The sequence below is a fragment of the Balaenoptera musculus genome, chromosome 10 (genome assembly GCF_009873245.2).
Source record: "Balaenoptera musculus isolate JJ_BM4_2016_0621 chromosome 10, mBalMus1.pri.v3, whole genome shotgun sequence".
NCBI classification, from domain to species: domain Eukaryota; kingdom Metazoa; phylum Chordata; class Mammalia; order Artiodactyla; family Balaenopteridae; genus Balaenoptera; species Balaenoptera musculus.
The window spans coordinates 40,849,565-40,871,374 of NC_045794.1; the positions used below are offsets into that span (position 1 = coordinate 40,849,565).

At 38.7% G+C, this 21,810-nt stretch overlaps 1 protein-coding gene across 3 annotated transcripts in view; it reads left to right on the forward strand.

The window, feature by feature from the left end:
• DIP2B (disco interacting protein 2 homolog B) overlaps window positions 1–21,810 on the forward strand; it is a 236,204-nt gene that overhangs the window by 135,228 nt on the left and 79,166 nt on the right. For all 3 annotated transcript variants that reach the window (XM_036865024.1, XM_036865022.1, XM_036865023.1), the window contains exon 3: window positions 9,489–9,620. In XM_036865024.1, the coding sequence (XP_036720919.1) occupies window positions 9,489–9,620 (132 nt within the window). The remainder of the gene's footprint in view (window positions 1–9,488; window positions 9,621–21,810) is intronic.

Here is a 21,810-nt window from a genome sequence, read left to right on the forward strand (position 1 = left end):
GCATTGTATATATGTACCACATATTCTTTATCCATTCAACCTGTCGACGGACACTTAGGTTGCTTCCATGTCCTGGCTGCTGTAAATAGAGCTGCAGTGAACATTGTTGTACATGACTCTTTTTGAATTATGGTTTCTCAGGGTATATGCCCAGTAATGGGACTGCTGGGTCATATGGTAGTTCTGATTTTTAGTTTTTTAAAAGGAAACTCCATACTGTTCTCCATAGTGGCTGTATCAATTTTACATTCCCACCAACAGTGCAAGAGGGTTCCCTTCTTCTCCACACCGTCTCCAGCATTTATTGTTTGTAGATTTTTTGATGATGGCCATTCTGACTGGTGTGAGATGATACCTCATTGTAGTTTTGATTTGCATTTCTCTAATGATTAGTGATGTTGAGCATCCTTCATGTGTTTGTTGGCAATCTGTATATCTTCTTTGGAGAAATGTCTATTTAGGTCTTCTGCCCATTTTTTGGATTGGGTTGTTTGTTTTTTTGATATTGAGCTGCATGAACTGCTTGTAAATTTTTGGAGATTAATCCTTTGTCAGTTGCTTCATTTGCAAATATTTCTCCCATTCCGAGGGTTGTCTATTCATCGTGTTTATGGTTTCCTTTACTGTGCAAAAGCTTTTAAGTTTCATTAGGTCCCATTTGGTTTATTTTTGTTTTATTTCCATTTCTCTAGGAGGTGGGTCAAAAAGGATCTTGCTGTGATTTATGTCATAGGGTGTCTGCCTATGTTTTCCTCTAAGAGTTTTACAGTGTCCGGTCTTACATTTAGGGTCTTTTATCCATTTTGAGTTATCTTTGTGTATGGTGTTAGGGAGTGTTCTAATTTCATTGTTTTACATGTAGCTGTCCAGTTTTCCCAGCACCACTCTTGAAGAGGCTGTCTTTTCTCCGCTCTATATTCTTGCCTCCTTTATCAAAATTAAGGTGACCATATGTGCGTGGGTTTATCTCTGGGCTTTCTATCCTGTTTCATTGATCTATATTCTGTTTTTGTGCCAGTACCATGCTGTCTTGATTACTGTAGCTTTGTAGTATAGTCTGAAGTCCAGGAGCCTGATTACTCCAGCTCCATTTTTCTTTCTCAGGATTGCTTTGGCTATTCAGGGTCTTTTGTGTTTCCATACAAATTGTGAAATTTTTTGGTCTAGTTCTGTGGAAAATGCCATTGGTAGTTTGATAGGGATTGCATTGAATCTGTAGATTGCTTTGGGTAGTAGAGTCATTTTCAAAATGTTGATTCTTCCAATCCAAGTACATGGTATATCTCTCCATCTGTTTGTATCATTTTAATTTCTTTCATCAGTGTCTTATAGTTTTCTCCATACAGGTCTTTTGTCTCCTTAGGTAGATTTATTCCTAGGTATTTTATTCTTTTTGTTGCATTGGTAAATGGGAGTGTTTCCTTAATTTCTCTTTCAGATTTTTTGTTGTTAGTGTATAGGAATGTGAGAGATTTCTGTGCATTAATTTTGTATCCTGCTACTTTACCAAATTCACTGATTAGCTCTAGTAGTTTTATGGTGGCATCTTTAGGATTCTCTATGTATAGTATCATGTCATCTGCAAACAGTGACAGTTTTACTTCTTCTTTTCTGATTTGGATTCCTTTTATTTCTTTTTCTTCTCTGATTGCTGTGGCTAAAACTTCCAAAACTGTGTTGAATAATAGTGGTGAGAGTGGACAACCTTGTCTTGTTCCTCATCTTAGAGGAAATGCTTTCTGTTTTTCACCATTGAGAACGATGTTGGCTGTGGTTTTGTCATATATGGCCTTTATTATGTTGAGGTCAGTTCCCTTTGTGCCTACTTTCTGGAGAGTTTTTATCATAAATGGGTGTTGAATTTTGTCGAAAGCTTTTTCTGCATCTATTGAGATGATCATATGGTTTTTCTCCTTCAATTTGTGAATATAGTTTATCACATTGATTAATTTGCATATATTGAAGAATCCTTGCATTCCTGGGATAAACCCCACATGATCATGGTGTGTGATCCTTTTAATGTGCTGTTGGATTCTGTTTGCTAGTATTTTGTTGAGGATTTTTGCATCTATGTTTGTCAGTGCTATTGGCCTGTAGTTTTCTTTTTTTGTGACATTTTTGTCTGGGTTTGGTATCATAGTGATGGTGGCCTTGTAGAATGAGTTTGGGAGTGTTTCTTCTCTGCTATATTTTGGAAGAGTTTGAGAAGGATAGGTGTTAGCTCTTCTCTAAATGTTTGATAGAATTCGCCTGTGAATCCATCTGATCCTGGACTTTTGTTTGTTGGAAGATTTTTAATCACATGTCAATTTCAGTGCTTGTGGTTGCTTTGTTTATATTTTCTGTTTCTTCTGGTTCAGTCTCAGGAGGTTGTGCTTTTCTAAGAATTTGTCCATTTCTTCCAGGTTGTCCGTTTTATTGGCATGTAATTGTCTGTAGTAATCTCTCATGATCCTTTGTATTTATGCAGTGTCAGTGGTTGCTTCTCCTTTTTCATTTCTAATTCTATTGATTTGAGTTGTCTCCCTTTTTTTCTTGATGGGTCTGGCTAGTGGTTTATCAATTTTGTTTATCTTCTCAAAGAACCAGCTTTTAGTTTTATTGATCTTTGCTATTGTGTCCTTCATTTCTTTTTCATTTATTTCTGATCTGATCTTTATGATTTCCTTCCTTCTGCTAACGTTGGGGTTTTTTTGTTCCTCTTTCTCTAATTGCTTCAGGTGTAAGATTAGGTTGTTTATTTGAGATTTTTCTTGTTTCTTGAGGTAGGACTGTATTGCTATAAACATCCCTCTTAGAACTGCTTTTGCTGCATCCAATAGGTTTTGGGTCATTGTGTTTTCATTGTCACTTGTTTCTAGGTATTTTTAAATTTCCTCTTTGATTTCTTCAGTGATCTCTTGGTTATTTAGTAGTGTATTGTTTAGCCTCCATGTGTTTCTATTTTTCACAGATGTTTTCCTGTAATTGATATCTAGTCTCATAGCATTGTGGTCGGAAAAGATACTTTATACGATTTCCATTTTCTTAAATTTACCAAGGCTTGATTTGTGACCCAAGATATGATCTATCCTGGAAAATGTTCCATGAGCACTTGAGAAGAAAGTGTACTCTGTTGTTTTTGGATGGAATGTCCTATAAATATCAACTAAGTCCATCTTGTTTAATGTATCATTTAAAGCTTGTGTTTCCTTATTTATTTTCGTTTGGATGTTCTGTCCTTTGGTGAAAGTGGGGTGTTAAAGTCCCCTGCTATGATGTGTTACTGTCGATTTCCCCTTTTATGGCTGTTAGTATTTGCCTTATGTACTGAGGTGCTCCTATGTTGGTGCATAAATATTTACAATTGTTATATCTTCTTGGATTGATCCCTTGATCATTATGTAGTGTCCTTCTTTGTCTCTTGTAATAGTCTTTGTTTTAAAGTCTATTTTGTCTGATATGAGAATTGCTATCCAGCTTTCTTTGATTTCCATTTGCATGGAATATCTTGTTCCATCCCCTTACTTTCAGTCTGTATGTGTCCCTAGGTCTGAAGTGGGTCTCCTGTAGAAAACATATATACGGGTCTTGTTTTGTATCCATTCAGCTAGTCTGTGTCTTTTGGTTGGAGCATTTAATCCATTTACATTTGAGGTAATTATTGATATGTATGTTCCTATTACCATTTTCTTAATTGTTTTGGGTTTGTTATTGTAGGTGTTTTCCTTCTCTTGTGTTTCCTGCCTAGAGAAGTTCCTTTAGCATTTGTTTGTAAAGCTGGTTTGGTGGTGCTGAATTCTCTTAGCTTTTGCTTGTCTGTAAGGTTTTAATTTCTCCATCAAATCTGAATGAGATCTTTGCTGGGTAAAGTAATCTTGATTGTAGGTTTTTCTCTTTCATTCACTTTAAATATGTCCAGCTACTCCCTTCTGTCTTGCAGTTTCTGCTGAAGGATCAGCTGTTAACCTTATGAGGATTCCCTTGTATGTTATTTGTTGCTTTTCTCTTTCTGCTTTTTATATTTTTTCTTTGTATTTAACTTTTGATAGTTTGATCAATATGTGTCTTGGCGTGTTTTCTCCTTGGATTTATCCTGTATGGGACTCTCTGTGCTTCCTGGACTTGATTGACTGTCTCCTTTCCCATATTAGGGATGTTTTCAACTATAATCTCTTCAAATATTTTCTCTGTCCCTTTTTTTTTCTCTTCTTCTGGGGACACCTATAATTCAAATTTGGTGCATTTAATGTTGTCCCAGAGGTCTCTGAGACTGTCCTCAATTCTTTTCTTTCTTTTTCTTTATTCTGCCTGTGGTAGTTATTTCCACTATTTTTTCCAGGTCACTTATCCGTTCTTCTGCCTCAGTTATTCTGCTATTGATTCCTTCTAGAGAATTTTTAATTTCATTTATTGTGTTGTTCATCACTGTTTGTTTGCTCTTTAGTTCTTCTAGGTCCTTGTTAAACGTTTCTTGTATTTTCTCCATTCTATTTCCAAAATTTTGAATCATCTTTACTATCATTACACTGAATTCTTTTTCAGGTAGACTGCCTATTTCCTCTTCATTTGTTTGGTCTGGTAGGTTTTTACCTTGCTCCTTCATCTGCTGTGTGTTCCTCTTCTCTTCTCATTTTGCTTAACTTACTGTGTTTGAGGTTCCTTTTTGCAGGCTGCAGGTTCATAGTTCCCATTGTTTTTTGGTGTCTGCCCCCAGTGGGTAAGGTTGGTTCAGTGGGTTGTGTAGGCTTCCTGGTCGAGGGGACTAGTGCCTGTGTTCTGGTGGATGAGGCTGGATCTTGTCTTTCTGGTAGGCAGGACCACGTCTGGTGGTGTGTTTTGGGGTGTCTGTGAACTTATTATGATTTTAGGCAGCCACTCTGATAATGAGTGGTGTTGTGTTCCTGTCTTGCTAGTTGTTTGGCATAGGGTGTCCAGCACTGTAGCTTGCTGGTCGTTGAGTGGAGCTGGGTCTTTGCATAGAGATGGAGATCTCTGAGAGAGCTTTCGCCATTTGATATTGCGTGGGGCTGGGAGGTCTCTGGTGGACCAATGTCCTGAATTCGGCTTCTCCTACCTCAAAGCACAGGCTTGACGCCTGGCTGGAGCACCAAGAGCCTGGCGTCCACCCAGCTCAGAAGAAAGGGAGGGAGGGTGGGAGGAATGAAGGAAGGAAGGGAAGGAAGAATAAAATAAAGTTATTAAAATAAAAAATATTATTAAAATAAAAAAGTAATTAAAAAAAAGAAAGAAAGAGCAACCAAATGGAAAAACAAATCCACCAATGATAACAAGTGCTAAAACTATAGTAAAAAAACAAACAAAAAAAAAAACGGACAGGCAGAACCCTAGGACAAATGGTAAAGGCAAAGCTATACAGGCAAAATCACAGAAAGTAGCATATACATACATACTCACAAAAGGAGAAAAAGGAAAAATATATATATATAAAGAAAAAAAGGAAGAGAGCAACCAAATCAATAAACAAATCTACCAATGATAATAAGCTCTAAATACTAAACTAAGATAAACATAAAACCAGAAACAAGTTAGATGCAGAAAGCAAACCCCAAGTCTACAGTTGTTCCCAAAGTCCACCCCCTCAATTTTGGGATGATTCGTTGTCTATTCAGGTATTCCACAGATGCTGGGTACATCAGGTTGATTGTGGAGATTTAATCCGCTGCTCCTGAGGCTGCTGGGAGAGATTTCCCTTTCTCTTCTTTGTTCGCACAGCTCCTGGGGTTCACCTTTGGTTTTGGCCCTGCCTCTGCGTGTAGGTCACCTGAGGGCGTCTACTCTTCGCCCAGACAGGATGGGGTTAAAGTAGCAGCTGATTAGGGTGCTCTGGCTCACTCAGGCCAGGGGAGGGAGGGGTACGGAATGTGGGGCGAGCCTTCGTCGGCGGAGGCCAGAGTGACGTTGCAACAGCCTGAGGCGTGCCGTGCGTTCTCCCAGGGAAGTTGTCCCTAGATCACGGGACCCTGGCAGTGGCGGCTGCGCAGGCTCCGGAAGAGGAGGTGTGGAGAGTGACCTGTGCTTGCACACAGGCTTCTTGGTGGCTGCAGCAGCAGTCTTAGCGTTTCATGCCAGTCTCTGGTGTCCGCACTGGTAGCCGCAGCTCACGCCCGTCTCTGGAGCTCATTTAGGCGGTGCTCTGAATCCCCTCTCCTCGCGCACCCTGAAAGCATGGTCTCTTGCCTCTTAGGCAGGTCCAGACTTTTTCCCGGACTCCCTCCCGGCTAGCTGTGGCACACTAGCCCCCTCAGGCTGTGTTCACGCTGCTAACCCCAGTCCTCTCCCTGGGATCTGACCTCTGAAGAAGCTGGAGCCTCAGCTCCCAGTCCCCACCCGCCCCAGCGGGTGAGCAGACAAGCCTCTCAGGCTGGTGAGTGCTGGTCGGCACTGATCCTCTATGCAGGAATCTCTCAGCTTTGCCCTCTGCACCCCGTTGCTGCACTCTCCTCTGTGGCTCCAAAGCTTCCCTCCCGCCCACCCCCTGTCTCCGCCAGTGAAGGGGCTTCCTAGTGTGTGGAAACTTTTCCTCCTTCACAGCTCCCTCCAGAGGTGCAGGTCCCATCCCTATTCTTTGTCTCTGTTTTTTCTTTTTTCTTTTGCCCTACCCAGGTATGTGGGGTTTTGCCTTTTGGGAAGTCTGAGGTCTTCTGCCAGTGTTCAGTAGGTGTTCTGTAGGAGCTGTTCCTCATGTAGATGTATTTTTGATGTATTTGTGGGGAGGAAGGTGATCTCCACGTCTTACTCCTCCCCCATCTTTTTTTTTAAATTTATTTATTTATTTATTTATTTTTGGCTGTGTTGGGTCTTCGTTTCTGTGCCAGGGCTTTCTCTAGTTGCAGCAAGCGGGGGCCACTCTTCATCGCAGTACGCGGGCCTCTCACTATCGCGGCCTCTCTTGTTGTGGAGCACAGGCTCCAGACGCGCAGGCTCAGTAGTTGTGGCTCACGGGACCAGTTGCTCTGCGGCATGTGGGACCTTCCCAGACCAGGGCTCAAACCCGTGTCCCCTGCATTGGCAGGCAGATTCTCAACCACTGTGCCACCAGGGAAGCCCTCCTCCCCCATCTTGAAGCTATCTCTCTAGCTTTTATTATTATAGACCAGGTCCTGGAAAGCTTTTTCTTTAAAGGGCCAGACAGTAAATATTTTAGACTTTGAGGACCATACAGTCTCTGTCACAACTACTCAACTCTGCCTTTACAGAGTGAAAGCAGCCATAGGCTAACAGATGCATGTGGCTGTGTTCTGATAAAACTGTTTATAAAAAACAGGCATGGGCTATATAGTTTGTTGACCCCTGTTCTAGAGAAATAAGACTTAACAAATGAAACAAGGTATGAATATATCAAGAATCAGTACAGGTCTTCTGAGAAATGGCTTATCAAGAGGATTTAGGTTGGTTAAAAACTTCCATTTATAACCCCAGACATTACACTTAAAAGTCTCAGTGTTGAAATTGTTCTGCTCAGATACTTTATAATAAAAATCTCAGCTACTAGGAACCATCAAAAATAAACATTTCTAGATCCATAAAAGCACTTTAATAGGGAGCACCCTAAAATATACTATTCCTTGCCTTCTTAAAAACAGTATATAAAAAATAATCTTTTTTTAAAAAAGGAAACCTTTTTTTTTTTTTAATATTTATTTATTTATTTATTTATTTATGGCTGTGTTGGGTCTTCGTTTCTGTGCGAAGGGCGTTCTCTAGTTGCGGCAAGTGGGGACCACTCTTCATCGCAGTGCGCGGGCCTCTCACTATCGGCCTCTCACTATCGCGGCCTCTCTTGTTGCAGAGCACAGGCTCCAGACGCGCAGGCTCAGTAGTTGTGGCTCACGGGCCCAGTTGCTCCGCGGCATGTGGGATCTTCCCAGACCAGGGCTTGAACCCGTGTCCCCTGCATTGGCAGGCAGATTCTCAGCCCACTGCGCCACCAGGGAAGCCCAGGAACCTTTTTTTATTACATCTTCCTGACTTCATGGGTCAGGAAGTTGGGCAGGGTCTCAGTGGGGTGATTCTTATTCTCCACATGGTGTCAACTGGGGTCAGTCACTAATGCTTTTCACCTGGTCTGAAAGGTCCAAGATGGCTTCAATGACATGTCTGCTGTTTTGGCAGAGGCACGGGAAGGCTGGGTTCAGCTGGGACTGTGGACTAGAGCTCCTACACCTGGCTTCTCTAGCATGCTAACCATTTTTTAAAATTGATATGACTTTGTCATTAAACAATCTCAGTTCCTGTAGTAACTGTGATTCCGTCAGCCTTTGCTGAGGTTTGTGGGGCTATTGCTTGCACTCCCCAGACCACTGTGCTTTCAGTCTGCTTTTTCTTTTTGGGCTTCATAAGCCAATTCTTAGCTGTGGTCTGGAGCAATGCATTTGCTGGATAGGTGACATCTTCCTATAGTGGGCACTTAATTTGCCATGTGAAGGTACCTTTCTGGGCACAGCTAAATGATATTTAAGAAACTTAAAATACTCCTTAAAAGAGAAGCAAATTCCTGCAATATGCGGACAACATGGATGAACCTGGAGGACATGATACTGAGTGAATTAAGCCAATCACAGAAGGACAAATACTGTATGATTCCACTTATATGAGGAATCTAAAATAGTCAAACTCATAGAAGGCAGAGAGTAGAATGGTGGTTGCCAGGCTTTGGAGTGGGGGGAAATGGGGAGTTGCTACTCAGTGGGGTAAAAAGTTTTAGTTATGCAGGATGAATAAGTTCTGGAGATCTTGCTGTATGACATCATGCCTATAGTTTACAATGCGATTTGACAACTTAACAGCTTGTTAAAAGATTATATCTCATGTTAAATATTCTTACCACAATTTTAAAAAAAATATGACTTAGGAGCTAACACCATTTGAAAAAAAAGGCAGTAAAATATCAGAACTTAAAGTGTTTTTCTTCTGCTTATTTTACTGCTTATTTTCTCTTCCCCATATTCTTGATAAAACAGTAAATGTTGGGAGGACAGACTATAGGGACAGGCAGGGACTAGAAAGGGATAAGTTCAATGGTGATTCCAGTTGGAAGAGGGCTAGTAAGACTTGACTTGAAGGTGTGTTTACACAATAACCACCCTAGTTTTGTTTTAATGATGTTTATTTGGAGTAACTTATCATGGGGAGGCTAAAGCTCCCCAAAGCTATGCTTTGTACAACTATGCAGGATTAGGGGGTCATGTACACCCAACCCCACCTGCCATTCTCCCCACTTGACCAGTCCTTGGAGTCTCTGGAATGACCTTTTCACTTACTTATATTTCCCATCGCCTGTTGACAATTACAGCTCCAAGATGATTTTTTTTTAGCCCTGGATGCCTTTGTATCTTTTTAACGTATGTATATTAAATAAAGCTCTCTGACCTTTACTGGAGATGGGGTAATAGTACCTACCTCAAAGTGTTGTGGAAATGCTGTAAAGTGCTCAGAAAACATCAGCTATTATTGTCATCTGATAACCATCGTCAACTTCCTTTTAGAAACTGATTCAGCAGTACAGAAAGAACATAGAAAACCAGACGCCCTGCTCCGTCTGCAGCTCAAACTTCCGCTCCTTCTAAGTACCACCGAAGTCGATCTGGGGGAGCCAGGAGGAGAACGATACCGATCAGGTGAGAGGAAACTGAAAATTACCAGTGGAACAGTTTTTACTAACTGTAGTGTGAACTGTATATCCGAGATATATGATTATTTTTTTTCCCTTGAAGTGCCAACAGGTGTATATTAACTAGTACCTGTTACGTGCCGGTGTAGTAGATACTCTTATTTGCTGGGGATACAGCCCCAAATAAGACATTTCTGCCCTCAAGGTCAGAGGAGGAGCCAGGCAAGTTCAAGGCACGTGAATAAATAAGAAGGCAGAGGGCTAGGGTCTCATGGGATGGTACTGGGAGAACTCAGTAGGCTCTGTTTGAAGAGATATGTCCTTCTGTGTTTGCCAGAGCTGTTGATTAGTCTCTTGACTGAGGGAAGCTGGAACAAAAACTCGACAGTGAATTTCAGATTGTAAATTCTTAAACTTTATTTCTTCTCACCCAGGAAAAACCCATGGGAAAGGAAAGGTGATGTGCTGTGGCTGGCAGTGGGGGCATGCTCCTGCCACACCATGTCCAGCACTGATGAGCAAATATGAATCATAGACCCTCAGCGGGGACGTGTGGCATAGTGAGCTCATCCCAGTGCCCACCTACTGTCCACTGCACTAGGATAGTCTCTGCAGCATGTTTATTGTTTTAAGAACTAGCAGAATTAAGCCAGAAGACTAACTGGAATGTTATTTTAACTCTCTCCAGATTTTTGTCTCCCTTATACCAGCCAAGGTTACCTTATCCTTTTCTTGAATTGAAAAACAGGGTGTATATCAACCCTCTCAGAACTGCTTTAGAGGAAACGAGGAAAAGGACATGGGTTATTTTGTGAGCCGATATTATTAGATATATATTTTCACACACTGGAAGGAAGGAAGGAATGAGAAGTGTTCAATCAGAAAGACAGAGGTTGCATGCCACAACAGAATTTCCCCTTGTCCCAAACCTGGTGCTGAGTGATCAGAGGAGGGTTTCTCGGAGAATAAGACATCTGAACCATGTCATGGCAGCCAGACAGAGTTAGGGAAATAGCATCAGATAGTAAACCTGAAAGCAGTTCATTATGACTGAAGCTTAGAAAGCAAGGGCCCAGAACGAGGGGGGAGATGAGGCTAGAAAGATGATCAGAGACAAAATCTTGAGGAATCTCGAATACCGTTGAAGGATTTTCAGCAGAGCAGTAACACAGATTTGTAATCTGTTCTAGTAGCTTGTGCCAGCTGCACAGGGCCTAACATACATAAGAGGTAAATAAATATTTTGGAGAAAGGAAGGAATAAAAGTAGTATTAGTTAGGGAATGGATTAGAGGGAGGTAAGGCTAGATTTGGAAAAACATATCAGGAGCTCCTGTTTGTCACCAAGACCCCAGCCCGATTTCCCAGCACCTGGTGCTGCTTTTAGAGGCTGGGGCTCGGGTGCAGCAGCAGCAGGTTCTAACCAGTCCAGAAGGGCTCTAGCCTCTACAGCTCTCATCCCTGGCCTTCTGGGAAGATGTTTGGTTTTTGTTTTAACTTTGACTTTCTCTTTGTTTTTACAGCAGATAACAAAAGGATTAGTAAGGAACCCCAAAGAGGATTCTCTACACTATAGGTCCAAGCTGATCACATAGAGAAAAAGGCTTTAGCCAGCTGATTCAATAGTGTAAAACTTTGATGTACACCTACCAAACCCAACTATCCTTTTTTCTTTAATATTCTTATTTATTTATTTGTTTGTTTATTTATTTATTTATTTATGGCTGCATAAGGTCTTCGTTGCGTGCAGGCTTTCTCTAGTTGTGGCGAGCGGGGGCTACTCTTTGTTGCAGTGTGCGGGCTTCTCATTGCGGTGGCTTCTCTCTTGTGGAGCACGGACTCTAGGCATGCGGGCTTCGGTAGTTGTGGCTTACGGGCTCTAGAGCACGGGCTCAGTAGTTGTGACACACAGGCTTAGTTGCTCCACGGCATGTGGGATCTTCCCGGACCAGGGATTGAACCAGTGCCCCTGCATTGGCAGGCGGATTCTTTTTTTTTTTTTTTAAGATTATTGTAAGTTTTAATTTTCTATTTTTTTTTTAATGCTATTCTTGTCTGCTTACATTCTTTTTATGTATGTATGTATGTATGTATGCATGGCTTTGTTGGGTCTTCGTTTCTGTGCGAGGGCTTTCTCCAGTTGCGGCAAGCGGGGGCCACTCTTCATCGCGGTGCACGGGCCTCTCACTATCGCGGCCTCTCTTGTTGCGGAGCACAGGCTCCAGACGCGCAGGCTCAGTAGTTGTGGCTCACGGGCCCAGTTGCTCCGCGGCATGTGGGATCTTCCCAGACCAGGGCTCGAACCCGCGTCCCCTGCATTGGCAGGCAGATTCTCAACCACTGCGCCACCAGGGAAGCCCTGGCAGGCGGATTCTTAACCACTGCGCCACCAGGGAAGCCCCAACTATCTTTTATACCAATTCTTTCATATTTACCCCCAATATTAGAAAGTATAGTCTGTGAATCAAACACTGGTTAGCAGACTGTGGAGTCTCTTGGTTAGGTGCAGGGGTATTGAAGAGGGTTTAATAGTTGGGTCTCGGATATTTGTCTCACTGGGACTTTTTTTTTTAAGGTAGTAGCGAGAAGAAGGCCAGAGAGGAGGTAAAGTAGGGAACAGAGGTGATTTTAAAACCCCGAAGATACTGAAAGTTATGAGAGTTCTGCAATACTGTCATGAGAGGGGAACATGAAAGAGGAGCCCTGAAAGCATGAATCTTGGCTAAAAATCACATTTTTCCATATGTTAGGATGTGCCCAACTAAATAACAAAGCAAAGCTGAGCACACGCTGAGAATTCTGGCTTCCGTGAGTAAGAAGAAACCAACAGTTGCCGCAGAAGTAGAGCAAATAAATTGTAGAAATCTATGGGACTTAAACTTCGCCTCTTTGCCACTCCATTCATACGAAGGGTTACGTTTACATGTCATATGCAAAAATAGCTTAAGAATGGAGAGTATGTTTAGAAAAAATTACAAGCATTCAGATTAACGTGATAGGTACACAGAAAGGGTTTAATATTGATTTCAGTGAGTGTAACTTGAAAATCCTCTCTTATTTGGTGGAGGCTCATTAATACCTACAACATTTCAACTAATCATAATCAAATCTAAATAGACTTAGTGTTTCATGTTTCAGACATGGTGTAAAGAGCTTTTATTTATTCGGAGTTTAGATTATCTGCCCTTATTCTGTTCTTTGTGCTTAGCCAAGAGGGTCTGACATTTCAAATACACTCATTTAGTACCTCCTTTACCTGCCCATCAAAGCATGATACACTTTTCTACACACATGTGTTATGGTCACAAGTGTACACTTTTCTACACACATGTGTTATGGTCACAAGTGTAGAAAATACACAGTCAGTGCCTGAGATGGAAAGCCGCTCTGACAACTTCTTTAATGTTAATCTTTTGAGCAACTAGCCACCTCAAACAAAGCAACAAAAACAAAAAAAGGACTTTAAAGGAGCAGTTGTATCACCTTATTCAGCTCAAACGTTAGTGCTGGAAAATGAAACCCAGCTTTCTGGTGCTCCTGGCAGAGATGTACAAAGTCAGCCGCGTCTGGGGACTGAACTTCGGAAGTGATTTCTTTATCAAAGATCAAGATGAATTGTATACTGCTGGATGAGTCAAATCCAGCTACAAGAGCTGCCTGTTCTTATCGATAAAGAGGCTTTGCTAACACAGGAACTGTGAACATCTCCTTTTGACACACGTGTATGGGCCAGGGCTTCTCATGTTAGGAAATAAATGGGTGGTTTGATTTGTTCTGTGGTCGATGCTAAGAATCCTTATGGCAGAGAAGAACATGCTCTGTAATTATTACTTATCCAGATATCATGGGCCTTCTAAAGCTTGACTAATGTGAACAAGTCCCTAGTTTTCGCAGGTTTGCTCTCGCATGTTTCATGACTCGTGCAGCAGTACTTTTGACTAAAAAGTATGAGCATTTGATGTGCCGTCTTTCTGTTGAGAAAGTGCTTTTTCTCAGTATAAGCGACTATTCATTGGTTTTCCAAGACAGCTAAGTACCATAGTTTCATTTATAAGAAGGACACTTTTCACATTCTAGCATACCTGAAAGCAGGATATCTTTTAAACATTTTTTTTTTTTGGCTGCACCATGTGTCTTGTGGGATCTCAGTTCCCTGACCAGGGATTGAACCTGGGCCCTCAGCAGTGAGAGCACGGAGTCCTAACCACTGGACTGCCAGGGAATTCCCTCAGGATATCTTTTTTTTTTTTTTTTTTAATCCTGGAAGATATCTTTTATATAAGGTGGCATCATAGATTCAATAAAATAACAATCTTGATTCAACTAAGTAAACCTCAGGGACACTAAAATAGTATAGTAAATATAAATGCAGTATAAAATTATTTCATTTCAGAGGCAAAAGTAAGTTGGTACTGTGGCCTTAAAAGTAACAGCACAACAGTTTGGCACTATCTTTTAAACTTTAAGTATTCATACACTTTGACCCAGAAATTCTCCTTCTAGGAATTTGCACCTACGTATGTACACAAAAATATATATATACGAAAATGTTTGTTATCATATTGTTCATAATAAATACAATGATTAAATAAGTTATAGTAGGTCCACACAATGGAATTCTGTGAAAGCTAGTTTAAAACTTCTGTGAAGGCTCGTGGAAAAACAATGAGGTTATTAGATTTGTTTGTGCAGATATGGAGAGATGTACAAAATACATTTTTAAGTAATAAATACAAGACAGTATGTAGCATATGATCTAAATTTTGTAAATATTAATACTAATAATTGCATATATTATTATGTACACAGATACAGAAATCTGGAAAAATATATACCAAACTATTGAGGTGGGATTATTTCTGGGAAGTGATGAGTCTAGGGAAAATTTTCACTGCAGCATTATATGTGTTTAGGTCTTTAGGTCTTTCCCCAATATGTATATTAATTTTTTCCAGGATTTTTGTTGTGGTGGTAAAATACAAAATGCATATAACAAAATTTATGTATATTAATTTTAAACAAAAAATAACAAAGATTGTTATCTTTTTTAAAATCGAGGTATAATTGACATATAACAAGACATTAGTTTCAGGTATATACCATAATGACTTCATATTTGTCTGTATTGTGAAGTGATCACCACAATAGGTTTCATTAACATCTGTCGCCTTTCATAGCTACAAAAATTTCTTTTTCTTGTGATGACAACTTTTAAGACGTTCTCTCTTAGCAACTTTCAAATGTGCAATACAGTATCATTAACTATAGTCACCATTCCAGCCCATGACTTATTTATTTTATAACTGGAAGTTTGTAAAAGATAGTTTTTAAGGTGATATCCCTGGATAAAATATTTAAAGCCTTACATCAGTTGTTCTTAGTGATTTGTACTCTAAGTGCGGATTCTTCTGACTTAATTTTGAGAGCTAAATGCAACAATAACTACCTCTGTCACCTTGAGAACTTTCTTTCTCTGTGCAAATATGATCTCTGTTATGGTGACATTTGCCAAGGTGGCTGCCGCTGGCACACCAGGACCATTTTATTTCTTTAGTAATACACTTCCTCGTACCAAGGAAGATAAATTGAGTTCAGTTCAGATAAGCAAGCATTTATTATAGACCTCCTATGAGTTGAGCACAGTTTAGATGCTAGAGAAACACAGAAGAAAACACAGGACTCCTTTCTTAAACACAGGAATCCTTTATACAAGGTAGAGGCAGCATAGAAGACGGGGTGACAGGGGAAGGAGCCCCTGGGCACCAGGCACTGTCAACGGCAGGCTTCGTGGAGGTGGTGAAGTCCGAGCCATTTTGAAGAATGAATAACTGTTTGCTATATAGATATTACAGGCTAAAGAAACATACTTTGTAAAGGCAGGGGAATGTGAAATGCAAAATTAAAATTTCACTGCCCCTCCCCACCAGCACATAGAGTAGTGCCAAAATTAATGTGATATCCTAATGTTCCAGAACTTAATAGTTGCTGCCTCTGCCATAATTAAAGATGGGAAAGTGATCAGTACCTTAGAAATTGGTAAAAATGGCATGACTACTAATTGGCTTACAGGTAACTCCTTGAACTCTACTTCTCTACTTCAATGACTCAACCCACCCACACATCTGCCTTTCAATCTGTCCTCATCTATCTGTCTGTCTGTCTGTCTATAGTAGTGTCCTAGCAGGTAAGGGCACTTGGTGTCTGTTCTGCCTCTGGTCCTTAAAGCCCAGCTGTGCCACTTATGTACCATGTCTTAACCACTTCATAACAACAAGCCAAGGATAGGAGCAGCTACTTAAAAAATGTAAAATAACATTTTCCACTTACCTTTTTGGGAAAGATGACAGAACATGGCCCAATATTGTCCACAGATGTGGGGAAATGGACATTCTGTCACCTCGTTGGTAGAAGTGTTATTTCTTTTATTACTAATGAGACTGGACATTTTAGAATGTTTATTTTCCATTTGTGCTGCCTCTGTAAACTACCTGTCCATTGCCTACGCCTATTTTTTTTCTAAGTTGGGTTCTTTTTTTTTTCTTATTTATTTGTAAGAGTTTTTCTAATCCTAGGGATGCTAACATTTAAATTTACTAGAGGTATCAACCAACACAAATAGAAAAGAGAAATCAATTAGAGGTGTAAGAATTAGAAAAGAAGTGAAGCTGTATTTGCAGTTGGTATGATAATTCATTTTAAAAACCCAGGAGAATTGATGACAGAATTAATTTAATGAAATAATTTAGTCAAGTAGCAAGATCTGAAACTAGTATAGAAACCAGTAGCCTTCCTATATGCAAACAATAACTGGTCAAAAGATATAATGGTAGAGCAAACCTCATTTACAAAAGCAATAAAGAAAATAAAACGTATTTAGGAATAAACTTCAGGACTGTGTAAAATCTTTATAAAGGAAACTTTAAAACACCCTGAATGACACAAAGTAGACATGATAAATGGAAAGGCATCCCTTGTTCTTAGATAGGATGATTCAACATCACAAAGATGTTAGGACTCCAAAAATTAGTTTATAAGTTTAATCCAATTCCAATAAAAACACTATCAAATTTATTTATGGAGCTAGAAAAGATATTTTTGAAGTTCATTTGGAACAATAAACATGTAAGGATAGCTAGGAAACACTGAGAAAGAAAACCTACAAGATATTAAAACATACTCCAAAGACTGTATAATTAAAACAGTGTGGTATGGCATACAAATTGGCAGACAGACCATTGGAATAGAATAACAAGTTCAGAAATAGACCAAAGTACATCTGGGATTTATTATATGATAAAGATAGCATTTGGAATCACTTGGGTGAAAAAGTACTTTTTAGTAAATGATGCTAGGACAACTGGAAAAAGATGAAGTAAATCCATACCTCACACCACATACAAGCAAAAACTTCAAATGGATCAGAGATCTACATGTAAAAAAGAAACCATATAAGTACCTGAAGAAAATATTAGTCAATTTTTTAATAATCTAAGGTTATGGAAAGTCTATGGGAAGGCTTTCTGAGACTCAAAATCGAGATGTGATACAATGACACAAAAATTTTTTTACTGAGGTAAAAACACATAACATAAATTTACCCTCTTAAAATTTTTAAGTGTACATTATATTGTTAACCATATGCACATTGTTGTACAACAGCTCTTTAGAACCTTTTCATCTTGCATGACCGAAACTTTATACCCATTGATCAACAACTCTGTTTCTCCCTCCCGCAGCCAACCACCATTCTACTTCCTACATCTATGAATTTGAGTACTTTAGATACTTCTTATATGTGGTATATATTTGTTTTGTGTGTGTGTGACTGGCTTATTTCACTTAGCATGTCAATGTTGTGGCATATGACAGGATTTTCTTCTTTTTTAAAGCTGAGTAATATTCTATTGTATGTATATACCACATTTCCTTTATTCATTCATCCACTCATGAACATTTAGGTTGCTTCCACATCTTGGCTATTGTGAATATGCTGCAATGAACATGGTTCTGCAAATATCTCTTCAAGACCCTGCTTTCAGTTCTTTTGGATATATACCTCAAAAGTAGGATTGTTTTGGGTAGTTCTATTTTTAATTTTTTTGTGGAACCTCCATACTGTTTTCCATAGCAACTGTAACATTACAGTCACACCAACAGTGCACAAAGTTTCCAATTTCTCCACCTCCCTGCCAACATTTGTGATTTTCTGTTTTTTTGGGTTTTTTTAAAGTGGCCATTTTGTCTTCTTTGGAGAAATATCTGTTCAAGTCCCTTGCCCATTTAAAATTGGGTTATTTGAGATTTTGTTGTTGTTATTGAGTTGTAGGAGTTCTTTACATATTCTACTTATTAACTCCTTATCGAGTATATGGTTTGCAAATATGTTCTCTGATTCAATAGGTTACCTTTTCACTCTGTTGTTTCCTTTGTTGTGCAGAAGTTTTAAAGTTTGGTGTAGTCCTATTTCTATTTTTTGCTTGGATGTCCAAGCAAATTATTACCCATTCCAAGGTCATGAAGTTTTTTCCCCTGTGTTTTCTTCTTGGAGTTTTATAGTTTCAGGTCTTATGTTTAGGTCTTTAATTAATTTTTGTATATGGTGAAAGATAAGGGTCCAACTTCATTCTTTTACATATGGATATTCCAGTTTCTCCAGCACCATTTGTTTCTATCAAGACTATCGTTTCCCCATTGCATAGTCTTGACACCCTTGTTGAAGACTGTTTGACCATATACACCAGGGTAATTTCTGGGCTCTCCGTTCATTCCATTGTTCTACATGTCTGTCGTGATGCCAATATCATGGTCTTGGTTACTGTAACTTTGTAATATGTTTTGAAATCAGGAAGGGTGAAGCCTTTAGCTTTGTTTTTCTTTCTCAAGATTGTTTTGGTTATTTGGAGTCTTTTGAGATTCCATATGCATTTGGGAATTTTGTTTTTTTATTTCTTCAAAAAGTGCCACTGGGATTTTGATAGAAATTGCATTAAATCTCTAGATTGCTTTGGGTAATATGGACATTTTAACAATATTAAGTCTTCTAACCCATGAACATGGGATGTCTTTCCATTTATTTTTGTCTCCTTTTATTTCTTTCATCAATGTTTCATAGTGTACACATCTTTCACCTCCTTGGTTATGTTTATTCCTAAGTGTTTTATTCTTTTTGATGTTATAGTAAATAAGATTTTTTTTTTACTTCCTTTTCAGATGATTTGTTTTTAGTGTTCAGAAATACAACTGATTTTTGTATGTTGATTTTCTATCCTGCAATTGCTGAATTTGTTTATTAGTTCTAACAGTTTTTTTTTTTTTTTCTAACAGTTTTTTTATATGTGAGCTCTTAAGGGTTTCCTACATATAACATCATGTCCTCCACAAACAGAAACAGTTTTACTTCTTCTTTTCCAATTTGGATGCATTTTATTTCTTTTTCTTACCTAACTGTTCTGGCTATGATGTCCAGTACTGTGTTGAAAGACTGTGAGAGTGGGCATCCTTGCCTTATTCCTGATCTTAGGAGGAAAAACTTTCAGCTTTTCACTGTTGAATATGATGTTGACTGTGGGCTTTTCATGTATGATCATTATTATCTTGAGCTAATTTCCTTCTGTTCCTGGTTTGTTGCATGTTTTTATCATGAAAGGATGTTAATTTTGTCAAATACTTTTTCTGCATCTGTTGAGATGGTCATATGAGTTTTGTCCTTTGTTCTATTAGAGTTTTACAGTTATTGAGTTGAATTTGTTCACATTTGTTTAATCAGCTTAGGAATGGTATGTACAGTCTTTTTAATGGTCATGCTGTATGGTCCTTTAAATATGCTGTTGAATTTGGTTTGTTAGTATTTTGTTCAGGATTTTTCCATTAATATTCAGGGATATTGGTGTGTAGTTTTCTTTTCTTGTAGTATCTTTGCCTGGCTTTGGTATCAGGATAAGGCTGGCCTTATAAAATGAATTTGGAAGTGTTCCCTCCTCTTCAGGTTTTTGGAAGAGTTTGAGAAGAATTGGTGTTAATTCTTCTTAAAGTGTTTTGTAGAATTCTCCAGTGAGACCTGGGCTTTTCTTTTTTGGAACGTTTTTGATTACAGAGTCAGTCTCCTTATTAGTAATTGGTCTGTTCCGATCTTCTGTTTCTTCATGATTTAATCTTGGTAGGTTATATGTTTTCTAGGGACTTGTCCATTTCTTTTAGGTTATCCAATTTATGGTGCATAATTATTCAGTGTCTTATAATCTTTTTTATTTCTATGGCATCAGTTGAAGTATTTCCTCTTTCATTTCTGATTTTAGTTATTTGTCTTCTCTCTTTTTTCTTAATCTAGCTAAAATTTTGTCAACTTTGTTCATCTTTTCAAAAAATTAACTCTTATTTTTGTTGATTGTTTTCAATTGTTTTTTTTTTATTCTCTATTTTGTTTATTTCTACTCAAATCCTTGTTATTTCCTCCTTTTGCTAACTTTGGTTTTAGTTTGGTCTTTTTTGAGTTCCTGCAGTTGTGCATTTAGGTTGCTAATTTGAAATCTTCCATAAATTTTTTTTAAAAAAACGTTTGCATGGCAATAAACCACTGCAAACAATATCAAAAGACAAATGACAAACTGAAAGAAAATATTTCTAACATATCTCAGAGATAAAGGGCTAATATCCTTTATATATGAAAAACTTTTAAAAATCAAGGGAAAATAAACTGAGAATCCCAATGGAAAAATGGTAAAGTGACATGAACATCCACTTCACTTTCAAACAAACAAATATTAAATGGCTCTAAAATCCTCTGTAAAGGTGTTTAATCTCACTAATGATAAAAGAGGTGCAAATTTAAAGTATACTGAGGGAATTTCCCTGGCAGTCCAGTGGTTAGGACTCCACGCTTCCACTGCAGGGGGCATGGGTTCGATCCCCAGTTGGGGAACTAAGGTCTTGCATGCCTCACAGTGCAGCCAAAAAAACAAAAAATAAAATAAAATAGTACCATTTCTCAGCCACTGAACTGGCAACAGTGAAAAGGTAGATAACAACACTCTGAAGGTGAGGCTATGGGGAAACAGGCACACCTATACATTGCTGATAGTACTACAATATGACAAAGCTCTTTCAGAGGGGAATTTGGCAAGATGTAACAAAATGTAAAATGTATTCAATTTTTGATTTAGGAGTCTCACTTGTAAGACTTTATCCTGAAGATATATTGTCATCAGTATAAAAATACATTTGCACAAGGCTGTTTGTTGTATAATTATTTGTAATTGTAAAATATTGGAAACACTTAAATGCTCACACATAGGATAGTAGTAGAATAAACCGTGGTATACAATGGAGTGCTATCTATGCTGCTTTAAAGAATGAAAAAGATCTCTAGTAGCTGATACAGAATGAATTCCAGGATATATTGTTAAGTGAAAAAAGCATAGTGCAAAAAAGTATATATTGTATGCTACCTTTTGTGTATGAAAGACAGGGATATGAGAAAATATGGTTATTTGTTGCAAAAAGAAATATAGGCAGGATAAATCAATAAGGAGATTGGTTACCTATAGAGAAGGTGGAATTGGGGTAGAAGTGGTTATTGGGAGTAGTGACACATCTTTAAGTTTACCTTTTGGTATAGCTTTGACTTTTGGAACCATGTTAATTAAAGAAAAACTGTATCTTTACTCACACTATTCCTGACATCTAGTGTGTGGGTTTTCCACACTGAGCAATTCTCCAGTTCTCTGCAGACACCAACTAAGTATCCTACAATTTAATTCAATTTTGACATTAGCTACCTGGAGTTAGTGCAGACCCCACAGGTTCATTCCCACAAGACTCTCCCCAACTTTAGACGCCAATCACAAGTACAGATTTTCCTCGACTTACAATGGTGTTACATCCCAATAAACCTATCATAAGTTGAAAATATTGTAAGTTGAAATGCATTTAATACATCTAACCTACCGAACGTCATAGCTTAGCCTGACCTGCCTTAAACGTGCTCAGAGCACTTACGTTAGCCTACAGTTGGGCAAATGGAATGGCTGTATGGTTACAGAATCGTTGTAAGTGTATCAGTTGTTTACCTTTGTGATCTTGTAGCTTGCTGCCACTACCTAGCATCATGAGAGAGAATCATACCCAGGAAAAGATAATTCAGAATTTGAAGTATGGTTTCTATTGAATGCATATTGCTTTTATACCGTTGTAAAGTCAAAA